Source organism: Pristiophorus japonicus, chromosome 8 (assembly GCF_044704955.1).
Source record: "Pristiophorus japonicus isolate sPriJap1 chromosome 8, sPriJap1.hap1, whole genome shotgun sequence".
Lineage (NCBI taxonomy): Eukaryota > Metazoa > Chordata > Chondrichthyes > Pristiophoridae > Pristiophorus > Pristiophorus japonicus.
In genome coordinates, this window is record NC_091984.1 from 199,678,665 (window position 1) to 199,702,973 (window position 24,309).

The window sequence follows — 24,309 nt, forward strand, 5'->3', positions numbered from 1 at the left end:
ATGTCCTCTGTATGAGATTGCTCCAAGGTCTGGATAAATAAACAAAAAATGAATTTCCGAAATGCTGACAAGTGCTGAAATTATCTTATGCTATTTGCAAGCAAATAACTGCATGTATTAATATTGCAGAAGGAGATTTTAAGAGCACATTCAGATTGAGACTAATATTCAGATTTTATTTTGTGTTGTACTGCAGTAATGCAGTTTTGTGTTTTTCTTGTACATTGATAAGTAGTTGTTAGCATGAAAGTCAAGTCATGGCTTCCTCATAAGGCAATGTGTCAATAATCCTAAAATACAAATTATCCAGACCTTGGAGCAATCCTATACAGACCTCCCTGTCCTTGGCCTCCTACACTATGCCAGTGCCACTTTAACATTGACTTTAACAACTTCAGAATTAGCTCCCATTTTCTCTAGTACTGCCATTCTGGTGTCCATTCACACATTCTTTAGGTCTTGAATACAGCTTCTGTTTCTTGAATTTCTCTCATTATTGTCTCCCTTTGTCTTGCACCATTATCACTTCTATCATTCATTCATCAGTTTCCCACCTAATGACAGACCCAATTGCCATTTTTTCTCCCTGCCTATTTCCCCAGGCTCCATTCCTCTTATGAGCCAGTTATTTGTGACATCTTCCTCACTTCTCAGATGATGCCTTTGCCTGCTGAGCATTTCTAGAATTTTCCTTTTTTATTTCAGACATCCAGCTTCTGCAGTGCTTCTTTTTTTGTCAACAACCCCACCAATTGTTTAACTTTGCATTTGAACTTCTAAACTGAGCTTCCGACCACATATTCTCTCTATCTGCTGACGAAACTCTCATCCATGCTTTTGTTACCTTCAGAATCGACTATTCCAATGCTCTCCTGGCTGGTTCCATCTTTCATCTCCCATAAAGTTGAGCTCTGTTGTCCATATTCTAACCCGCAATAAGTCCCGTTCATCCATTACCCCGGTGCTCTCTGATCTTCATTGGCTCCCAGTCTACCAACTGATTTTAAAATTCTCATCTTCGGGTTCAATTCTCTCCATGTCCTCGCTCCTTCCCATCTCTGTGACCTTCTCCAGCCTTACAACCCACCAAGAACTCTGCATTCCTCCAACTCTGACCTCTTGTGCAACCCCACTCTCTTCGCCCCGCCATTGGTGGCTGTGCTGTCAGCTGTCTAGGCACCAAGTTCTGGAATTCCCTCCCTAAACCTCCCAGCCTGTCTATTCTCCTTTAAGACACACTTTAAAACCTACCTCTTTGAACAAGCTTTTAAGTAACCTGCTCTAATATCTCCTCTTTACCATGTCAATTTTTGTGAGATAATGCTCCTGTAAAACGCCTTGGGACATTTTACTATATTAAAAGGCACTACATTAATATAATTAGTGGTTGTTGCTCTAAATACAGGGTATATATTAGGAGAAGCAGCGTATAAAAACTTGAGGATATATTCTCTGTAAATTTTCCAGAGCTTGACTGCCCTCTTACCTCTTTTGGTGTAGTAGAGCTGTAAAGATCTGTAGGAAATCTTCTATAAAAGTCAGAATATGGTCAGATCTACATAACACAAAAATAAAACTGTCAAAAGGTCTTATTACCAGAGAAAAACTATTAAGAGTGCTTCATAACAGTTATTTCTTTAAATCAATTACCTAAAACTGAATTTTCTTACTCAACAGAATTGTTTTATGTGCAATTTTCAAATACAATACACATTTCAACAACTCTCTCCAAGGGTTAAATTACAATTAGATTACACAAACCAGGGTTAGGGTTATTCAAAAGGTTAAAGGGTGATTTGATCAAAGTTTTCAAGATATTAAGGGGAACTGATAGGGTAGATAGGGAAACTATTTCCGCTGGTTGGGGAGTGTAGGACTAGAGGACTAAGCCTAAAAATTCGATCCAGGCCTTTCAGGAGTTACGTTAGGAAACACTTCTACATACAAAGGGTAGTAGAAGTTTGGAACTCTCCTCTGCAAAAGGCAATTGATACCAGGTCAATTGTTAATTTTAAATCTGAGACAGATAGCTTTTTGTATTAAGGGATATGGGGCAAAGGCAGTCATATGGAGTTCAGTCACAGTTCAGCCACAATCTCACCAAATGGCAGAACAGGCTTGAGGGGCTAAATAGCCTATTCCTGTTCCTATGTCCTATTGCAGATCATAAATGCAACCATAACACATGCTACGCCACACCACATAGTTTCAAACAGCAATTTACTGAAAATGCTTTTATGAAAAGAAAGACTTGGATTTATATAGCACCTTTCATGACCACCGGGCATCTTAAAGCACTTTACAGCCAATGAAGTACTATGGAATGTAGTCACTGTTGTAATGTGGGAAACGCGGCAGCCAATTTGCGCACAAGCAAGCTCCCACAAGCAGCAACGTGATAATGACCAGATAATCTGTTTTTGTTATGTTGATTGAGGGATAAATATTGGCCTCAACGCCGGGAATAACGCCCCTGCTCCTCTTCGAAATAGTGCCATGGGATCTACAGTATGAGGGTCACCCCTGCGTCTGCGCACATACAGAGGCTGAACTATAAGTCATACTCAACGTATTTATTGAGGCGTACGAAAGCATGGGCCTTACGCTAAACATCCGTAAGACAAAGGTCCTCCACCAACCTGTCCACGCCGCTTAGCACTGCCCCCCAGTCATCAAGATCCACGGCGCAGCCCTGGACAACGTGAACCATTTCCCATACCTCGGGAGCCTCTTAACAACAGCAGACATTGACAACGAGATGCCTTCGGTTGCCTGAGGAAAAGTGTGTTTGAAGACCAGGCCCTCAAATCTGCCACCAAGCTCATGGTCTACAGGGCTGTAGTAATACTCGCCCTCCTGTATGGCTCAGAGACATGGACCATGTACAGTAGACACCTCAAGTTGCTGGAGAAAAAACACCAATGATGTCTCCGCAAGATCCTACAAATCCCCTGGGAGGATAGACGCACCAACATTAGCGTCCTCGACCAGGCCAACAGCCCCAGCATTGAAGCACTGACCACACTTGATCAGCTCCGCTGGAGTAGGCCACATTGTTCGCATGCCAGACATGAGACTCCCAAAGCAAGCGCTCTACTTAGAACTCCTTCATGGCAAACGAGCCAAAGGTGGGCAGAGGAAACGTTACAAGGACACCCTCAAAGCCTTCCTGATAAAGTGCAACATCCCCACTGACACCTGGCAGTCCCTGGCCAAAGACCAGGAGTGAAGGAAGTACATCCAGGAGGGCGCTAAGCACCTCGAGTCTCATCGTCGAGAGCATGCAGAAATCAAGCGCAGGCAGCGGAAAGAGCGTGCGACAAACCTGTCCCACCCACCCTTTCCCTCAACGACTATCTGTCCCACCTGTGACAGGGACTGTGGCTCTCATATTGGACTGCACAGCCACCTAAGAACTCATTTTTAGAGTCGATTCCGAGGGACTGCCTATGATGATGACGAAATATTGGCCTTAGCACCGGGGATAATCCTCTGCTCCTCTTCAAAATAGTGCCATGGGATCTTTTACGTCCACATGAGAGCACAGATGGGACCTCGGTTTAACGTTTCATCCGAAAGATGGCACCTCCAACAACGTAGCGCTCCCTCAGCACTGCAAGGGAGTGGGACTTGAACCCACAACCTTCTGACTGAGGCGGGAGTGCTGAGCCACAGCTGACACAATTTGAATATGCATATTTTGGATATGGTTCATGGGTGCATTTAAATGGTCCGAGTCCAATAGCTGCAATTCAGGCTCCAGCCAGGCAGAACTCTCATTTACAATACTTGGCTCCTTACTGGCAGGAACTTTAACTGTCCTGTTTAGGAGAGAGCTCCTTGCATGCCTGGTTACACACATTCTAACAACGGGTCTACATTTGAAATGTTAATTCTGTTTCCCTGAAGCTGAGAGACCTACCCACATTACCAACACAGTTAACTGCAGAGGAAATGAAGAAATTATAGGTAATTAGTAGGAATTATAGCATGTTAGGCCTGGCTCAGTAGGTAGCACTCTTGTCTGTCAGAAGGTTGTGGGTTCAAGTCCCATTCCAGAGACTTATGCACACAATCCTCATCTCTCAGAGGGTTGTAAATCTGTGGAATTCGCTGCCTCAAAGAGCTGTGGAAGCTGGGACATTGAATAAATTTAAGACAGAAATAGACAGTTTTTTAAACGATAAGGGGATTATGGGGTTATGGGGAGCAGGTAGGGAAGTGGAGCTGAGTCCATGATCAGATCAGCCATGATCTTATTGAATGGCGGAGCAAGCTCGAGGGGCCGAAAAGCCTACTCCTGTTTCTATTTCTTATGGTCTTTTGTACAATCTGTTGTGGGCATTTCCTACATTCCAACAGTGATTACACTTCAAAAACACTTTGGCTATAAAGCGCTTTGGAATGTCCTGAGATCGTGAAAGGCGCTATATAAATGCAAAGTCTTTTAAAGTCCGAAGTTGCTAAAGTCAGTGTTCAGACCATAGCGTTTCAGTGTGCCAAAAACAAAGATGCTAATACTATTCCTGATGCTTGCATTGAAGGCTGGAATAATGTAGGTGCCCAAAGAGAGATCAGTGTGTATTAGGACAGTCCTGTTCGTGTGTTGTGGGAAGGGGGAACAAATACGATCGACGACAGTCTGGGAAATTATGATCTGGCGTTTGGTAATGGGGTTGTGGTCCAGAAAGAGGAATTGTTGCTTGCTGAAGTTCAGCAGCAACCAGGCAGATGTCCTTCCATTACATGACCATAGCATCAATTTCGTCAGCAGGGGTTTCATGATTATATTGGGGTTAAAAATAGAGAGAATGGGCACTCTATTTGTGGGTGTGTGTGTATGTGTATGTGTGTGTAGAGAGATGAATCAAAGGCCTTTGCTAAGGGCAGATCATTCAGGTTTAGAAGGGGATGGTCAGTCAAAATCTAGCGAGGAATGAGGTTAAGATAGGTTCATAAGAAAGTGAAATGGATCAATTGTTGACTGGTATCCAAAGTTGCTTGAGTTTGCTCCCTGAAAGGAAGATAAAAGCTTTTTGTCTAAAGTACACTGAGACGAGGTAGGTTTATAAAGTGCCTTGGGATCCCTTGGAGCACTTTGTAAAATAAGTTTGACATCACCAGGGGTTCCACACCATGTATTGTTAAAGCGAAGCAAAGCAAAACTACCCACTCCATGGAGTCAAGGTTTACATTGTCTGTTTATTTTCATGAATGCTCCAGGAACTCAGAATTAAAAATTTAACTGCTGATAGCAGATATATTTAGACAATGCCAATATATTTACGCAATAGGCTTGGCTGAATGTGTGTCCAGCTGTACTAAGAAACTTTAGGCATTCATTGACAAGGTCCCGCTCAAGAGATTGGTGTGCAAAATCAAAGCGCGTAGTATTGGGGGTAATGTACTGACGTGGATAGAGAACTAGTTGGCAGACAGGAAGCAGAGAGTCAGGATAAACGGGTCCTTTTCAGAATGGCAGGCAGTGACTAGTGGAGTGCTGCAGGGCTCAGTGCTGGGACCCCAGCTCTTTACAATATACATTAACGATTCAGATGAAGGAATTGAGTGTAATATCTCCAAGTTTGCGGATGACACTAAACTGGGTGGTGGTGTGAGCTGTGAGGAGGACGCTAAGAGGCTGCAGGGTGACTTGGACAGGTTAGGTGAGTGAGCAAATGCATGGCAAATGCAGTATAATGTGGATAAATGTGAGGTTATCCATTTTGGGGGCAAAAACACAAAGGCAGAATATTATCTGGATGGCGACAGATTAGGAAAAGGGGAGGTGCAACGAGACCTTGGCGTCATGGTTCATCAGTCACTGAAAGTGGGCATGCAGGTACAGCAGGCAGTGAAGGCGGCAAATGGTATATTGGCCTTCTTGGCTAGGGGATTTGAGTATAGGAGCAGGGAGGTCTTACTGCAGTTGTACAGGGCCTTAGTGAGGCCTCACCTGGAATATTGTGTACAGTTTTGGTCTCCTAATCTGAGGAAGGACGTTCTTGCTATTGAGCGAGTGCAGCGAAGGTTCATCAGACTGATTCCAGGGATGGCTGGACTGTTATATGAGGAGAGACTGGATCAACTGGGCCTTTATTCACTGGAGTTTAGAAGGATGAGAGGGGATCTCATAGAAACGTATAAGATTCTGATGGGACTGGACAGGTTAGATGTGGGAAGAATATTCCCGATGTTAGGGAAGTCCAGAATCAGGGGACAAAGTCTTAGGATAAGGGGTAGGCCATTTAGGACTGAGATGAGGAGAAACTTCTTCACTCAGAGAGTTGTTAACCTATGGAATTCCCTGCCGCAGAGAGTTGTTGATGCCAGTTCATTGGATATATTCAAGAAGGAGTTAGATATGGCCCTTATGGCTAAGGGGATCAAGGGGTATGGAGAGAAAGCAGGAAAGGGGTACTGAGGGAATGATCAGCCATGATCTTATTGACTGGCGGTCCAGGCTCGAGGGGCCGAATGGCCTACTCCTGCACCTATTTTCTATGTTTCTATGTTTCTATAATGGCTTATTTTATTCCCTTAGCTGCATTTTGAAAACAACGTATAATTGTTCAACTATATTCGAGCCAGAAAATTAGAATACCCAATAGGCTATTTTATCTCAAAAAGTCAGGCAGTTACTTAAGAGAAAGCTCTTCCATTGGATGTCTAGGAGTTCTGAACTATGAAAGAGAACTGTTTGGACACACGTTTTATATATCACAAGATTAACCTGCACTGGTACTTTGCCATCATTGAAGGAAGATGAAAAAGCTCCTTTTGACTCTCTCCATCATAGTCCCAGAGAACTGTGTTCAGGCTGATGTTGACGGCCACCAGGTCCCAATACAAATCTGAATTTGGGACAGATGCCCCTAGTATTTCCAGTCAATACAATCTCAATCCCCTCTTGCCAAGGAAAGCTATAAATAACTCCTTTTTTGGCACCCACCACTATATCCCATTGTTGAAGATCACGAGTAAAGTATAGTTGAACCACAGGCGAGTCTGCCAACAATATCATGTGAAATGGAGCACCACAACCATCTGAGGCTCATCGCTTATGATTCCATCTCACAAATTAATGAAAACATTGTATAGGATAGGTGACAGTGGGCAGTTCTGCCTCACTCCTCTTTCAAAAGAGATTGGTTCAGTGAGTCTATTATCCTTATAGATGTTGGAGTACATATCCCATATAAGCTGCAAGAATTGGCTATGAACTCTCATAGTTTCTTACCGAAGGCAGTATAGTCAAAAGCTTTATGTAGATAAACTAAAACAATGCTAGTTGTTTCCTTAGAATTATGATGAATGGCAATCTCATATGAAGTTACCAACTGATTTACACATTACTCAATAGTAAAACTGAATTTTTTTCTTTTCTGATTGCTTGGTGTTTTTGATAGGTATACCTAGAATACCACCCCAAGAGCCATTGATCTCATTAAAGGTTTATTGGTAGTTTTCAGGTTCATCAGAATTCCTTTTCTTGATAGAAACCACACCAGGGCTTTGGAATGCATGTATAGTTATCTCACAACAGAATATATTTATTTGCTTTAGAAGGGAGGCTCCAAGGCCAGTCATTAATTCCTAATACTATTCTCAAAGACCACTGCTGCTCCATTCCACTCTTACCAACAGCAGCTTTTAGGAATTTGGTGAGCACATCACCCACAGTTGCCACCCTACCATTAGCTGGGCAGCACATTGTGGAGCCCACTTCCTCCCATTGAGGCTTTTATCAGTATAGCAGCTTCCAACCTCCAATCTACAGCCTGGTGTCAGATGCCAACTTTGTACAGTGTTTTCATCAGACTTTAGGGATGCCCTTGTGGGCTTGTTGGGGATCCATTCTAACCATAACTGACGAGATTTCTAACCATGACGGACGACAGATTGCCAGATAGCCCAGTGAGTAACTGCTCTGTACAGCAAATCTCAGTCTGTGCCGAGCTGGCTAACTCTGCCAGGACAACTGAAGTGATAGATACCCTCCGGGCACAGAAGCTAATTGGAAGTAACAAAAAAAATGTGTGTGTGGAAATCAGGTGAAAACAGAATTGGACTCGGCTGTGATGTTCTTACTGAATAGCCTGCTAACACTCACAGAAGAGGTAGAAGAGAGCTACTAGCATTTGGTAAATATAGCTCTACACACAGCCACAGCTTCAGGAAAAATGCACATTATCTAAAGTCTACTTTCAATTTGGAAAGCGCTCATAATGGCCTAGAAATCTCGGTTGGCTGCTTCCTGCGGGCGATCGGCTAAAAAAGGGAAAAAAGATGCGCACTTACCAGAACCTGCTGCACCCACGAGCAATCCTGGTGCTGAGGCCGCCACTCACTGTACGTCGGAGCGCATATCCGCAGAGCTGGAGCTGCAGTCACAAGGTTCTGGGCAGCCAATCCAGGTAAAGTATTTTCTCATTCATAATAATGGGAACTCCATAAGTTGGAGTTCCAATTATTATGATTGAGAACCACCACCCCCCCCCCTCCCCAACACCCAAAACATGAATAAAAAAATAGAAAAAATACACCACATTAATTTAAATTAAAGTTATTTATGTCTTTATCGGGAAAAAGTTTTTTTTAATTATGGTTTAAAATAAACTTACCGTAGTGGGGAGGGTTTTTAAAACAATAAAATGTGTTTTAAAAATTTTATTTTATTTTATCAGGCGCAAGAGTTTTCAGGACATTTTCTGGGCAAGATATAGGTAAATCCCACAATCTTGCCCATGCAAATGTCCTCGCTCCCGAGATGCGGCGGTCTGTCAAGCCAGAAACTTGATAGGTCAGAAAAGCCGGTTTTCAGTGCTTGCGCATTGTGCGCTGAAAACCGGCTTTTGCGATACCTTCCCGGGTCCATACACACTCCGTACGGACTCGGGTAGGCTGGGATTTCTGGGCCATTACCTACAGTATATGAGCCAACACAGTTTTCCACAAATATAAATAAATTTAGATTTGCAGCTTCCTTACCCATTTTCTAGTATAGGCTGAAGGCACGTGTGGTTAATGATGAGATGAAACGTTTCAATCATTTTTTTCCTCGAGTGCGAGAGCCTTCTCCATAAGTCACTCTGTAAACTGAAGAAAAAGATACATTACTGAAGAAAAAGATACATTTTCAACATTAATACTTTGGGGTAGGGAATGAGAAGAAAGAGGAAGAAGGACAGAAAGTCAGACTGATCTCACATCAGTTTTTGCCTAACACAATAGCAGCAAAAGAGACCGCGGAGTGGAGGCAGGTCTTACCTGAACGATAAGTATGAAGACCTGCAAGAAAAGGTTAGTGTACTGGTTTTCTTCATTTCTTTTGCAGTGATTTTGGTGGATGGAATCCTCTGAAGGATTTGTAATATTGTTTTTTCTTCCACGTGTTGAAAAGGTTTTATTTTTCCCGTTCCCCCCCTCCCTGGGCCCGACTCTATCCTCGGCGGTACTTTGCCGAGGATCGCATTTACCGCCCAGAATGCAACCTACCGTCCGCTGCCGCCCAGAATTGCCGTGCAAGACCCAATTTTTCCGCTGGGTGGTTTTTTTCCACCAAACTTCCGCCCTTTTTGTACCGTCAGGATTTTAGCTGTCCTTTCAACGGTACATGGGTGGAACTTAGGTTTTACCAAACTCGGGCCCTAAGTATGTCAAATAATGAGATGGAGACTCAGAGGCAGTGGTTTGAGGATCCAGGTTTGAATCCAGACCAGACCATTGGAATGAAAATCTCCCTTTTTCCCTATGGTTTGTAACAGTTCTCTGTGGAATGAAATAGTTAGTACCAACCCAGAACTGGTGTGGTTTGGGTTCACTGCACTGCAAAAAAAACCTTCACAAATTGGCAATGCTCTTCATAAGTCATCTGGATACCTGGTGATGTAAGTGAAAAAATCTCATGCTTGTGCAGCAGGAATGCTTTGTGAGGTTGGAGCTAAAGCAAGAGAACGTTTTATTATGCAAATAGCAGTGATACACCTGATCTGCATGGGTTTGATCCGGATACTGGGGAACATAATATTCCACCAGCCAGGACTGATACCTCCCCTCTTGAATACAAAATTCACGAAAAAAAAGAGAGAAAAAATGAAATAATCCATTTGTGTTCATAACCAAACATGATAGCAATGGCAATCTATCGCAGACACATCTCTAAATAAAAATTCAAGTGCATTACATTGTTTTTGTTTAAAAAGTACTTGACCAGAAGCTTTCAGTTTAACCTTGCAGCACTATATAAAATGTTGTCATCTCTCAGTCACGAAGGAAAAAAAGTAGAGTCTGTCACAGCAATGTCCATGTTCAGTGACATGATTAACAATAAAGAATACTGTAAATGAATTCAGAATGACAAGGTTAGTTAAAATTTATTGTGGTGAAATGTGAGGCCATATGCTTGGTGAGGAAGAAGAAACATACACTAAATGGCAAAACTTTTAAATAGAGGGGCAGAAAAACACAAACATTCCAATGCATAAATATATTAAAAGGTGGAAAGATAAGCTGATAAAGCTGTTTTTAAAATAAAGTTGTGTGGGATTTTCTACTTTGATGTTTTTGGGGCGGTAATGGCGGCGGGCAGTTAGTTTGCGCCCGGGAACAGTTTGCCCCTCAGTAAGTAACATTAGGCAGCTGGGCCCTGAGTCAGCGGGCGCAGTGCTAAGGAAGGTGTTGCACACTTTTCTTGGGCGTTAGCATGGGAAACTACTGAGCTAAAGAGCCAGGCTGGGAGTGCTCCGAGAGACACCTGGGGTGGGGTGGTAGGGGGGGGGGGGGGGGAACTAAAAAAGCCACAAAAACATTCTCAAAATATTGCCCACGCCACAACACAAATCCCCCCAAAAATGAAAAGAAAAATCAATCACACTTATCTTCGGAGTCCATTACTTACCTCTCCGTTGTCGATATCGTTGCACCGCTGATTTCCTAGGCATTCATTGTGGGGCGGCTTTGGGGCGTATGGGTCAGGCAAGAGTCAAAACTCGTGCCTGTGTCGCAATCAGGGGCATTGCACACCAGCGCAGCTCTTCCGGGTGGTGCTGCTCAATGCCGACGCAAAACCAGACCCGAGAATCGCTGCGGGGAGTTGGAGGCTGACTGTCTGACCAGAACACCTCACCACCGCCATTGTCGCCACTCTGGGGCAAAAAACAGAGCGGAGAGGAGCCGAAAATCCGCCCCCAAGTCTTTAAAATTAGGGCTTAGAGTACAAAAGCAAAAAGAGTGATGCTAATCTGATAACAAATCACTGGTTCAGGGAAGTTAGAATATTGTGGTAAGTTGTGGGCACCTTGCCAAGGCCTTGGAGTGGATTCTAGAAAAGATTTACAATGATACCAGGGACGAGAAGCTTTCATTATGAAGACAGACGAGAAAAACCAGGGTTCTTTCCACTAGAACAAAGAAAGAGATTTGATAGAATTGTTCACATTTTTGTGGTGCTTTGGTAAGGTAATTAGGGGGGAAAAAACTATTCCACTGATTACTGAGTTGGTAACTAGAGGGCATAAATTTAAAATTGCCAACAAAAGAACCAAAGGGAGGGGTTCGTAGATTGTTCTTAAAAAGCAGAAAGGTGATATGGTATGGAATGCCCTACCAAGAACTGTGGTAGAAATGAAATCCATAATAACTTTAAAAAAAATAAATGGATAAGTACATGAGAACATTTAAAATGTGGCAAGAGAATGGCAATTGGAATAAGTGGATACTTCTTTGAGAGATGATGCAGGCAGAGTGAGCTGAATAGCCTAGTTCTCTGCTGTAAAATTCTACAGTTCTGGGTTAAATTGTCACTGAGTTCCACAAAGAATAGAGCAATGGAGAATTTCAGATTCTCCTGGTAAAAGGTTCAAGGAGACTAATGCTTCAACTAAGCATGGATAAATTAAACAGTAAAAAGGAGGAGGTCCAAACCCAAGAGATTTTTTAAGCCTTCATGGAATAAATCTTACCTAGTTTCATCAAATCGCCTCTTTTTAATTGTATTTTCTAGTTCAGGAATAATTACTTCATAAAATGAGGCCAATCTGCAAGAAACAAAGGAAACAGTTTTGATGGAGAAGAATTCAGACAAAATTAATCTAATATATCTTATTCATTCTTAATTATTTTTCACTTTAAAAAAAAACTGCTTTTGCTAAACCATTTTGGCTTGTATGTGCTAGTTAACATATTCTGTCCCTGCAGTAAATCTAAACAGATAAAAATGTTGACAGTAGCCTGGTATCACAATACAATGATGTAATGTGCTGAGTGAAATCAACTCAAGATGGGTCTTCACACAGTTTTTGTAGAATACATTCTCAACTAGGTCATCTCCCCAAAATGGATAAAGTAGCAACCACCACCATAAAAAGGCTTGCATTTATATAATGCTTTTCATGACCAGCGGATGTCCCAAAACGCTTTACAGCCAATGAAGTACTTTTGAAGTGTGGTCACTGTTGTAATATAGGAATCGCCGCAGCCAATTTGCACAGCGCTTGCTCCCATAAAAGGCAATGTGTTAATGACCAGTTTAGTGATGTTGATTGAGGGATATTTATAGGCCAGGACACCAGGGATAATTCCCCTGCTCTTCTTCGAATAGAGCAATGGGATCTTTTACATCCACCTGAGAAAGCAGGTTTAGCATCTCATCTGAAAGAAGACACCTCCGCCAGTGCAGCACTCCCTCAGTATTGCACTGGCAGTGTCAGCCTAGATTTTTGCGCTCAAGTCTCTGGAGTGGGACTTGAACGCACAGCCTTCTGACTCAGGAGGAGAGGGTGCTACCAACTGAGCCACAGCGCCACACACTTCATAGCTGTTGTTTCAGAGCAATAGTAACAGAAGAATGCGCAAAAGTAATCAACCCACTCTCAATTTTAAAGATGGGGGGAAAATGCAGATGGGTGCAATGAAGAAAGAAAAAAAATGTATACATATGTATGTTGTTTAAAATTAAAGATATGCTTATCATTCAAAACAGAGATACGAAATTAAATGTAATTTTAGTATAATCAAAATCCCAGTCAAGACATGTTTTATAATATGCTTTCATACCGATGTATAAAATCATGCTTTTGTATTGTCCTACTAGCTTCAGGGAAAACGTCCAAGAATGCAAACAGCGTAGTACAGGTATCACATAGATACAGCAAAATATCCTTAAACTCCTGCAAGAACAAAGATTTTGTCACTGCATTATTCATAAATACAATCTGATTTGCATAACATGCTAGGCAAAGCTGATAAGTTAGAAGTTTTTAAGAAATAATAATCTGCAAGTCTTCAAATCAATAGGTTTTCTGACCCAGAATACACTTGTTTAGTAGATGACATTTCTGGTTCACACAAGTTAACTTTTAGTGCTCACACTAAATAGTGAGTGCAACAAGTTCTGCTGTTTAATCAATAAATCTAAAATCAGACGAACACACAGTCCCCAAAGTAAGATGTTAACAACAATTCTTAAACTATGTAGCACACCTCTGCCTCAATCATTTACACACATGGGGAGGTCAGGCAAACATTTAGTGTAGAGATGTGGTGGCACATGCTGGAAGAACTGATTTCAACATTTATCTTGGAGAATATTTGTTTATTAAGTTTACTGACTAAATAGCAGGATTTGATGAACTTCTTTCATGTAGGCATTAAAAATAATTATTTGAGATGGACCAGTCATGTTTGTGGAAGATCTACAATGCCGATGCAAAACAAAACTGAACTCATGACAGGAGCACTCCTCCATAACATACAGTAATAAGTGTTAATAATAATGTGAATCAGTACCGTGTTAGTGAGAATGTACACAACAGGGGACATTTGTTAATAAACGAAAGCAAAGGTAAACTACCACTGATGAAAGGCTGATGAATTTTACACTGCGTGTAGTGTCAGCAATATAGGAGATAATTGTGTTTTGATTGTTCTAAATATGAACCAGATATAGTTAATTCCCTGTTACAGGGGTTCTTGGGCCGTATGCCATTGGTCATTAATTTCACTACAGTGAAATATTTCTTATTGCTACAAAGAGCAATAAAATATATACAATACAAGAGCATCTACATCACAATCTTGAAATGAAAATAATTAACTGGGTTTTTTAAAAAAATGCTTTCTGATTTACAGAGGCAAAGCTATAATATGTATGTTTTACTTATGATTTAAAAAAAATCAACATCTAATTTGAGCAGCACCTGTAGAGGCATAGCCATGGGTGAAACTTTGGTTTGAGCATCAATCTTCTGAGGCCAATTGGAATGATTTTCCAATCTTAAGCCACACTGGTCACAGATACTACTGTATACCTTGAAGATAACAAGATGAGAAATTGATTAGAACTTCACCAATACTGCAACTATTTTAAACATTGCTATATTTATACAGTTCATTAACTTTTGTTTAGTGATTTCTTTGGTGAATTTTCTGCTCTTCAAGGAGAGGGATGTCATTGCTAAGGAGTGGATTGCTATCTTCTACTTAATATCAAAGCCAAACATTCTGAGGAGTTATTGTAAAGTGAAGCTCTTGCTGCTCTGCTTCAAAAACCTGCCTAAACCCCTACCTCAGAACAACTGACCATGGCATCAGCATGATGCCTTACATTTCTCCATCTTCCAGAAAGAGATTGCTTATATTAATCCCAGGACCAGCCACGGTGCTACAGACATAATGGCAGAGTAGTACTGTCAGGAGGCCTGCTCACATCATCGCTAGTCAGGGTAGGACTTCAGTGATGAAGCACCTTCTGGACAGATCATGACTCTCGCAAGGTATATAATTAAGTATTGAGAAGTGAGGAATTGTTTTAAGCTGTGGACTGTGCCCAGTAGAAATTGAGGTGGGACTGCCCAACTTCATTTCACACATGATCTCTATAGTCAGCAGAGTGGTGATATTCATGCTTTCAATCAGGATTGGATTCAAACTCATGTTCCAGAGAAGAAAATACAGAGTGCATCATCCAGTTTTATTTTTGTTGCCATTTTTTACTTCCTGCTCATTTCAATCTGCACAAAAGCAACACATTTCCCCTAATGATCTTCCAGCTGTAATTGTTTGCAGCTATGTTTCCTCCAGTTGTGTTGCTTTCATTGTAAACTTATAAGAACCTTCCAAGGAGATCTATACAAAATTTATATAGTGAAGTAACCAAACAATACAGTATGCACAAATCAGTCTCGTTACCTGGAGGATAGTGGGCACCGTTTCATTCAGATCATTAAAGTAATTTGGTTGTTGATTAAAAATGTTTGCTACGGATAAGAAGAAACACAATTAAATCCCAAAAGAAACTTAATGAAAATCATTTTAATTAGTTCCTTTACTAAAGAAGCAACACAGTTCCTTCAGACTAACCAATCATCTTCTTGAGGAGAGCAGCGTTTCCTTTTCCAAATATTACACACAAGTCTAAGATCTTTGGGATGTCAAAGAGAAAGCCATCATAAATTATTTCTCCAAAAGCGTCAGGTGAAATAAAGTGCTCCTATTGAAAGAATAACATGAATAAAAATGTTCAAAAATGAAAAAAACTTGAGTACATATATGTGGTCATTTTACAAAATAGGCAATAAAGCTCCTTAAATCTCATCAAATGAGCACTCCACCTACATATATGACAATCAAATCTTCAAATAACTTAATTAGTTTAAAGCCAAATGGCAAAATATAATTGGTATCAAAAGCATTAAAAAAATACATTAAAAATGCGGTAGGGTTATATGTGTGAGGTGCAGTTAATAGACTCTCCAATAGACAAACCTACTGGAGTTTTTTTGAGGATAGAATAGATAAGGGAGAACCAATGTATTTGGATTTTCAGAAGGCCTTTGATAAAGTCCCACATAAGAGGTTAGTGTGCAAAATTAAAATACATAGGATTGGGGGTAATGTACTGGCGTGGATTGAAAATTGGTTAACTGACAGGAAACAGAGTAGGAATAAACGGGTCTTTTTCGGGGTGGCGGGCAGCGACTAGTGGGGTACCACAGGGATCAGTGCTTGGGCCCCACATACATACATACATACATATATAATAAATAATATATAAAAAAATGATTTGGATGAGGGAACCAAATGTAATATTTCCAAGTTTGCTGACGACACAAAACGAGGTGGGATTGTGAGTTGTGAGGAGGATGCAAAGATGCTGCAAGGTGAGTTAGCTACGTTGAGTGAGTGGGCAAATGCATGGTAGATGCAGTATAACGTGGATAAATGTGAAGTTATCCACTTTGGTAGGAAAAACAAAGACAAAGTATTATTTAAATGGCGATAGCTTGGGAAATGTTGATGTACAAAGGGACCTGTGTGTCCTTGTACACCTTTCATTGAAAGCAATCATGCAGGTGCAGCAAGCAGTTAGGAAGGCAAATGGTATGTTGGCCTTCATTGCAAGAGGATGAGAGTACAGGAGTAAGGATGTCTTACTACAGTTATACAGGGCCTTGGTGAGACCACACCTGGAGTATTGTGTGCAGTTACCTAAGAAAGGATATACTTGCCATAGAGGGTGTGTAGCGAAGGTTCACCAGACTGATTCCTGGGATGGCAGGACTGTCGTATGAGGAGAGATTGGGTCGACTAGGCCTGTATTCACTTGGAGTTTAGAAGAATGAGAGGGGATCTCATTGAAATGTATAAAATTCTGACGGGTTGGACAGACTGGATGCGGGGAGGATGTTTCCCCTGGCTAGAACAAGGGGTCACAGTCTCAGGATACAGGGTAGGAAATTTAGGATTGAGATGAGGAGAAATGTTTTCACTCAGAGGGTGGTGAACCTGTGAATTTCTCTACCACAGAAGGCAGTGGAGGCCAAGTCACTGAATATATTTAAGAAGGAGATAGATAGATTTCTAGACACAAAAGGCACCAATGGGTATGGGGAAAAAGTGGGAATATGGTGTTGAGATAGAGGATCAGCCATGATATTGAATGGCGGTGCAGGCTCGAAGGGCCGAATGGCCTACTACTGCTCCTATTTTCTATGTTTCCAATGAGGGCACCTAAAGGCAGGCTACAAGTTAGTCCATTTCCAACCCAGATCTTTGCTTGCATCTTTCAGTTGCATGCCCTCTCCTCAACTTTCTGCAATTCAAAATGATTGATTTTCCAAACGAAACACCATTCCATTGATACAAGAGAATCCTTAACATGACATAGTGCTGTGTATCCACCATAGAGTAGCAGTAGTGGTTCTACTTGAGCTCTGGATCCACATGTGATCCTCAAAAGAGCTGCTGGTCCATGCATCTCTGGATCTCCAGTACCTTAGGGAGATAGATCATGGCTCAATACGAAAAGTTAATGAGCAATCCTGATTTACTGTTTATAAAGCACTCGGTTGTGCTAGGTTTTCTAGAGAATTTGTTAAGGATTCAACTTGCTTTGACAATTTGATTTAGAAAAACCTGTTGTACAACTCATTGTTATTTAATTGCCTTGTAGCACTATTATACTAGCTTGCTATTTAGATTTCTTTTTGTTCCAATTTGCCACGAGTTCTTATATACATTTAATTAAAACTTGGACAGCTTCTGTCACATTTGAAATGCCACATTTTAAAGTGTCAAAAAGATTTTTTATATGAAATCAGCAATCATTTATTCCTGACCTGGAGCTGGAAACTTGCACCTTTCAGTCTACAAACTTGCCTTGCCAAACAGCATAAATTTGGATTATCTCAAGCTGTGTTTATTTTGTAGCCTTAATGGGATAGGCCATCTTAAACATAGCTCCACCTTAGCAGCAGAATATTACCCTGTGCATCGCATGGTATAATGTTCTCATTTATCATAAAACAGATTACCTGATTTACTATGGGCAACGGCATGGTATATCTATCGGTAATTTTAAAAATCCATTCTGTTTGAAAATATTATGGCTCCATACTTCAGAGGACAACACTTCAAACTTTTTCCACACTTTCATGTGAAACAACAATTCTGTGCAATAAATCTATATTTACTACACAAATACGAGGAGATAATTAACCAAAATAAATTCATTAGAGTAGCCGTCTTCCAAGATTTTTAAGTCCCTCCACGCTATCCCAAAACTCCAGAACAGTTAGCAAGGAAATTGCTTTATTTGTGGTGGAGCACAAATCATTAGTATCGATGAGTATACCTAATATTCTGCCCCACGTTAATCACCTAGAATGGTTTGATTCAAATTCAATTCAATGTTAAACCTGGTATGACTGCTTACAAAAAAAGTTCACAAATTCATGTTGCTCCACTTAGTGACGGTAACCTCAGTGAGCTTACCACCAAGTCAGTATATGTTACAAATTGCCTGGTGATTGTAAGATAATCAATTTTGAACCTTGTTTCTTTAAGACATTAGTTTTAACAGACAGATCAATTGGGGAAGGCAGTGTGTAAAAAGGCTATACAGTGGATGTCCAGTTTGCATTGGACAGTACAGGCTTTACAGCTAGGCACAGCATAGGATCGTTATCCAGTGAAACCCTATTTGAAAATTCAGGCATGTGGATGTCATGCAAGGATAGGATCATCCGTGATGGCCCCAGTGGTTAAATGACCTGCAGACACTTAAGATCACAAATGAATAGCCAGAGGGTACAGAACTGTGCACCAACAAAATTGGCAACAAAAGTTAGGGATTTAGCAAAATTGAATGCTACTCAGCCGATTTTCCCTAAACTTCAGTGAAACAGTCCATGATCTTAGTTATATTCAGTAGTGCTAATATGTCCAAATACAACATTCTATCAAACAATTATAGAAAAACCTATAGAGAAATCAAAATACAATACCTTGGACTCCTTGTGGGTGGACATCCTGAGAAAGATCATAAAAACGTTGCGATGGAGATGTTTTTGCACCTCTGCTACGACTGGGTTTCGATTCTCCAATTCATCGTACTGACGTGGTGTGTATCGCAAGAAAGAGTCCAAGCATTTCTGCAGAGTCTCATCGAAAATAACCTAAAAGTGAACAAGAAAAAAGAATTTGCATTTATATAATTCTTAATAAAGTAAAAAGTTTACACTTCCCATAAAGTTGTTCCATTACAAATTCCTATTTCCACATTTATAATGGAAACTAGCTATATAAACTTACCACACTGATATTACACCCTCTTTCTAGTGGTCTGTTGCAGTGCCACCACCAGTGTGAGGGCATAATGACAACATGACAAGCCTACATAGGCAGTTTCAGTTTATAAATATCAATTTTAACAGTCAATTGCTTTACAGAAACATTCTTAAAATTATGCTATTCTGAATAAATATAATTAAATCTCAATCGAACAGTTTAGAATTATAGTAGGCTTAGAACAAACAATAAGTCTATGTAGGTTTTAAGTAACTACACAATAAACAGGACCTCAAAAGGTAATAATCTCAGGATTGCTACCAGTGCCACGTGCTAGTCTGAGTAGAAATAGCAGGATAGCTAAGATGGATACATGGCTTGAGAAGTGGTGCAAGAGGGAGGGATTCAAATTCCTAGGACATTGGAACCGGTTCTGGGAGAGGTGGGACCAGTACAAACCGGACGGTCTGCACCTGGGCAGGACCAGAACCAATGTCCTAGGGGGAGTATTAGTGCTGTTGGGGAGGGGTTAAACTAATATGGCAGGGGGATGGGAACCTATGCAGGGAGTCAGAGGGAAATAAAATGGGGGCAGAAACAAAAGATAGAAAGGAGAATAGTAAAAGTGGAGGGCAGAGAAACCCAAGACAAAAATCAAAAAGGGCCGCATTACAGCAAAATTCTAAGGGACAAAGAGTGTTAAAAAGGAAAGCCTGAAGGCTCTATGCCTCAATGCGAGGAGTATTCGTAATAAGGTGGATGAATTAACTGCGCAGGCAGCTATTAACGATTATGATATAATTGGGATTATGGAGACATGACTCCAGGGTGACCAAGGCGGAGAACTCAACATCCTGGGGTATTCAACATTCAGGAAGGATAGACAGAAAGGAAAAGGAGGTGGGGTAGCGTTGCTGGTTAAAGAGGAATTTATCGCAATAGTAAGAAAGGACATCAGCTTGGATGATGTGGAATCTGTATGGGTAGAGCTGTGGAATACCAAAGGGTAGAAAACGCTAGTGGGAGTTGTGTACAAACCACCAAACAGTAGTAGTGAGGTTGGGGATGGCATCAAACAAGAAATTAGGGATGCGTGCAATAAAGGTACAGCAGTTATCATGGGCGACTTTAATCTACATATAGATTGGGCTAACCAAGCTGGTAGCAAAGCGGCGGAGGAGGATTTCCTGGAGTGTATTAGGGATGGCTTTCTAGACCAATATGTCGAGGAACCAATTAGAGAGCTGGCCATCCTAGACTGGGTGTTGTGTAATGAGAGGACACTAATTAGCAAACTTGTTGTGCAAGGCCCCCTGGGGAAGAGTGACCATAATATGGTAGAATTCTTTATTAAGATGGAGAGTGACAGTGTTAATTCAGAAACTAGGGTCCTGAACTTAAGGAAAGGTAACTTCGATGGTATGAGACGTGAATTGGCTAGGATAGACTGGCAAATGATTCTTAAAAGGTTGACAGTGGATATGCAATGGCAGACATTTATAGATTACATGAATGAACTTCAACAATTGTACATCCCTGTCTGGAGTAAAAATAAAAAGGGGAAGGTAGCTCAACCGTGGCTAACGAGGGAAATTAGGGATAGTGTTAAATCCAAGGAAGAGGGATATAAATTGACCAGAAAAAGCAGCAAACCTGAGGACTGGGAGAAATTTAGAATTCACCAGAGGAGGACAAAGGGTCTAATTAGGAGGGGGAAAATAGAATATGAGAGGAAACTTGCAGGGGACATAAAAACTGACTGCAAAAGCTTTGAAAGATATGTGAAGAGAAAAAGATTAGTGAAGACCAACGTAGGTCCTTTGCAGTCAGAATCAGGTGAATTTATAATGGGGAACAAAGAAATGGCAGACCAATTGAACAAATACTTTGGATCTGTCTTCACTAAGGAAGACACAAATAACCTTCCGGAAATACTAGGGGTTCGAGGGTCTAGCGAAAAGGAGGAACTGAAGGAAATCCTTATTAGTCAGGAAATTGTGTTAGGGAAATTGATGGGATTGAAGGATGATAAATCCCCAGGGCCTGATAGTCTGCTTCCCAGAGTACTTAAGGAAGTGGTCCTAGAAATAGTGGATGCATTGGTGATCATTTTCCAACATTCTATTGATTCTGGATCAGTCCCTATGGACTGGAGGGTAGCTAATGTAACGCTATTTTATAAAAAAGGAGGGAGAGAGAAAACAGGGAATTATAGGCCGGTTAGCCTGACATCAGTGATGGGAAAAATGTTGAAATCAATTATTAAAGATGAAATAGCAGCACATTTGGAAAGCAGTGGCAGGATCGGATCAAGTCAGCATGGATTTATGAAAGGGAAATCATGCTCGACAAATCTTCTAGAATTTTTTGAGGATGTAATTAGAATAGTGGACAAGGGAGAACCAGTGGATATGGTGTATTTGGACTTTCAAAAGGCTTTTGACAAGGTCCCACACAAAAATTAAAGCACATGGTATTGCGGGTAATGTATTGACATGGATAGAGAACTGGTTGGCTGACAGGAAGCAGAGAGTCAAAACAAACGGGTCCTTTTCAGAATGGCAGGCAGTGACCAGTGGGGTGCCGCAGGGTTTAGTGCTGAGACCCCAGCTATTTACAATATACATCAATGAGTTAGATGAAGGAATTGAATGTAATATCTTGCAGATGACACTAAGCTGGGTGATGGTGTGAGCTGTGAGGAGGATGCTAAGAGGCTGCAGGGTGACTTGGACAGGTTAGGTGAGTGTGCAAATGTATGGCAGATGCAGTATAATGTGGATAACTGAGGTTATCCACTTTGGTGGCAAAAACAGGAAGACAGAATATTATCTGAATGGTGACAGATTAGGAAAAGGGGAGGTGCAACGAGACCTGGGTGTCATGGTACATCAGTCATTGAAGTTTGGCATGCAGGTACAGCAAGCGGTGAAGAAGGCAAATGGTATAGCTAGAGGATTTGAGTATAGGAGCAGGGAGGTCTTACTGCAGTTGTACAGAACCTTGTTGAGGCCACATCTGGAATATTGTGTTCAGATTTGGTCTCCTAATCTGAGGAAGGACGTTCTTGCTATTGAGGGAGTACAGCGAAGGTTCACCAGATTGATTCCCAGGATGGCAGGACTGATGAGGAGAGACTGGATCAACTGGGCTTGTATCCACTAGAGTTTAGAAGAATGAGAGGGGATCTCATAGAAACATATAAAATTCTGATGGGATTGGACAGGTTAGAGGCAGGAAGAATGTTCCCGTTGCTGGGGAGTTCCAGAACCAGGGGGTCACAGTCTAAGAATAAGGGGTAAGCCATTTAGGACCGAGATGAGGAGAAACTTCTTCACTCAAGAGAGTGGTCAACCTGTGGAATTCTCTACCGCAGAAAGTTGTTGAGGCCAGTTCGTTAGATATATTCAAAATGGAGTTAGATATGGCCCTTACGGCTAAAGGGATTAAGGGTTATGGAGAGAAAGCAGGAAAAAGAGGTACTGAGGTTGAATGATCAGCCATAATCTTATTGAATGGTGGCGCAGGCTCGAAGGGCCGAATGACCTGCTCCTGCACCTAATTTCTATGTTTCTATATTACTTGAATATAAAATATTAAGATATTAACTTGTAAATATTCATAAATCTACATTTTGTTCATAAATCCTAAAGTTATTTGATCCATTCCCACGATTTCTTTTATAAAATCAACTGTGGTTCACCCCACTAAAATTAGTGGAGCCATGGCATCAACAGTGAAACTTTATGGAAACTACTTTGCCTAAACGCCATAGTTTAAAATGTTATTTTAGAAAATATAACAGTAGTGTGCATAAAGGGAGTTAAGGGGAGAAAGTACATTTTCCATAATGTTTTTCATAGAAATCATGTGAAAAGAATAATGTTCATATATTCTTCAACTTAAGAGTGCAATTTCATCAGTTAGGTTATTCAGATAGAGCTCTCCTACAATTTCATTTACAACATCTTGATCTGCAAATAATATTTTAAAATAAAATGTAGCAATTCTACCTTTTCACACAAAGCTAAACAAAATAATTGTAGAAATTAGTTCACCACGAACACATGCACACATTTCTGAATATATCAATCTTCTCTCTCAAACTGGACTTTTCAAAGTAGTGAACATCATCCAATTTATGTATATATGTAAACCTGTAATTACCATGTCTAACCACCAGAGGGCTTATCCCCTGGAGGCCTAAGAGGCTGGAGAGGCAGTCTGAGATCTGTAATAAAGGACTATGGTCACACTTACTTTGAGCTTGCAGTATCTAGTCTGACTCTTTATCTAAGACAAAACATAATTAATCTCATGGGTTGAGCCCAATATATATTCAGTTTACATCTCATAACTACAAATCAAAGTGGTTTATAGACAATGTATTGATCACCACTAGCCTTGTCCCCCAACAGAACCAAATACATAAAACTTACTGCAACATTTATAAAGGAGAACATTTACTTGCAAATTACACAACCTATGACATAGATAGCAGATTTTAATACCTGACACCAAAATTTATCATGAGGAAGGGCTAGCAACCAATCCACATCACCAGCAATGAAATTTGCACGCTCCAGAAATTCTTCCACCAGAGCTGATGTGCCATCTTGAGGTGGAGGCTTGTACAGCACAAAGCAACGATCTTCCTTCCTGCTTGGATGCTTTTTTTTATATAAAAAAATAAAACAAACATTAGGAAGTGTCCGCATTGGATACATATATCGATATACAAAAATGAACACAGATATTTTATTAAACACAATTACCATTCAGACCTTTGCTTAATTTGTTATGCTCCAGTAATAAACCATTTTCCAAATAGTCCCCACAACTGCCACACTTTTAATACTGATCTTTAATGAGCCCCTAAAAAAGGTGCAAGTTGGATTGTTCAATTTTTTTTCCACCATCCCAGTCAAAAGCCACTTCTGGGTTCTGATTGTCATTTTTAAATTGGAGTACATTCAAAAAGTTCAATTCAACAGGTTATGGCAACAAGAATATCACTGAAAAAAAAATGAAAAATTAGGTCTCATTTATTAAAAGCAGGTCACAAAGTGAGGACAACTTAACAAAAGTATACAGATTTTTAAAAAGTGTGTAAAAAAAATTGCAGCACATAGCGGCAGGATTCAGGTAGACAATACCACTGGGAAGGGGTTAATGCTGTTACTGTTTGAATAAACATAGTGATATGTTACTGAAATATTGATGTTTATGGAAACTTTTGAT

General features: G+C 40.7%; 1 protein-coding gene across 3 annotated transcripts in view; it reads right to left on the reverse strand.

Annotated features, from left to right (window-relative positions):
* Positions 1 to 24,309, reverse strand: part of ascc2 (activating signal cointegrator 1 complex subunit 2) — a 63,179-nt gene that overhangs the window by 25,671 nt on the left and 13,199 nt on the right. For all 3 annotated transcript variants that reach the window (XM_070887769.1, XM_070887768.1, XM_070887767.1), the window contains exons 3-11: positions 23,580 to 23,738; positions 18,786 to 18,956; positions 15,361 to 15,490; positions 15,190 to 15,257; positions 14,199 to 14,309; positions 13,057 to 13,169; positions 11,964 to 12,038; positions 8,992 to 9,099; positions 1,487 to 1,555 (exon numbers count right to left, since the gene is read on the reverse strand). In XM_070887769.1, the coding sequence (XP_070743870.1) occupies positions 1,487 to 1,555; positions 8,992 to 9,099; positions 11,964 to 12,038; positions 13,057 to 13,169; positions 14,199 to 14,309; positions 15,190 to 15,257; positions 15,361 to 15,490; positions 18,786 to 18,956; positions 23,580 to 23,738 (1,004 nt within the window). The remainder of the gene's footprint in view (positions 1 to 1,486; positions 1,556 to 8,991; positions 9,100 to 11,963; positions 12,039 to 13,056; positions 13,170 to 14,198; positions 14,310 to 15,189; positions 15,258 to 15,360; positions 15,491 to 18,785; positions 18,957 to 23,579; positions 23,739 to 24,309) is intronic.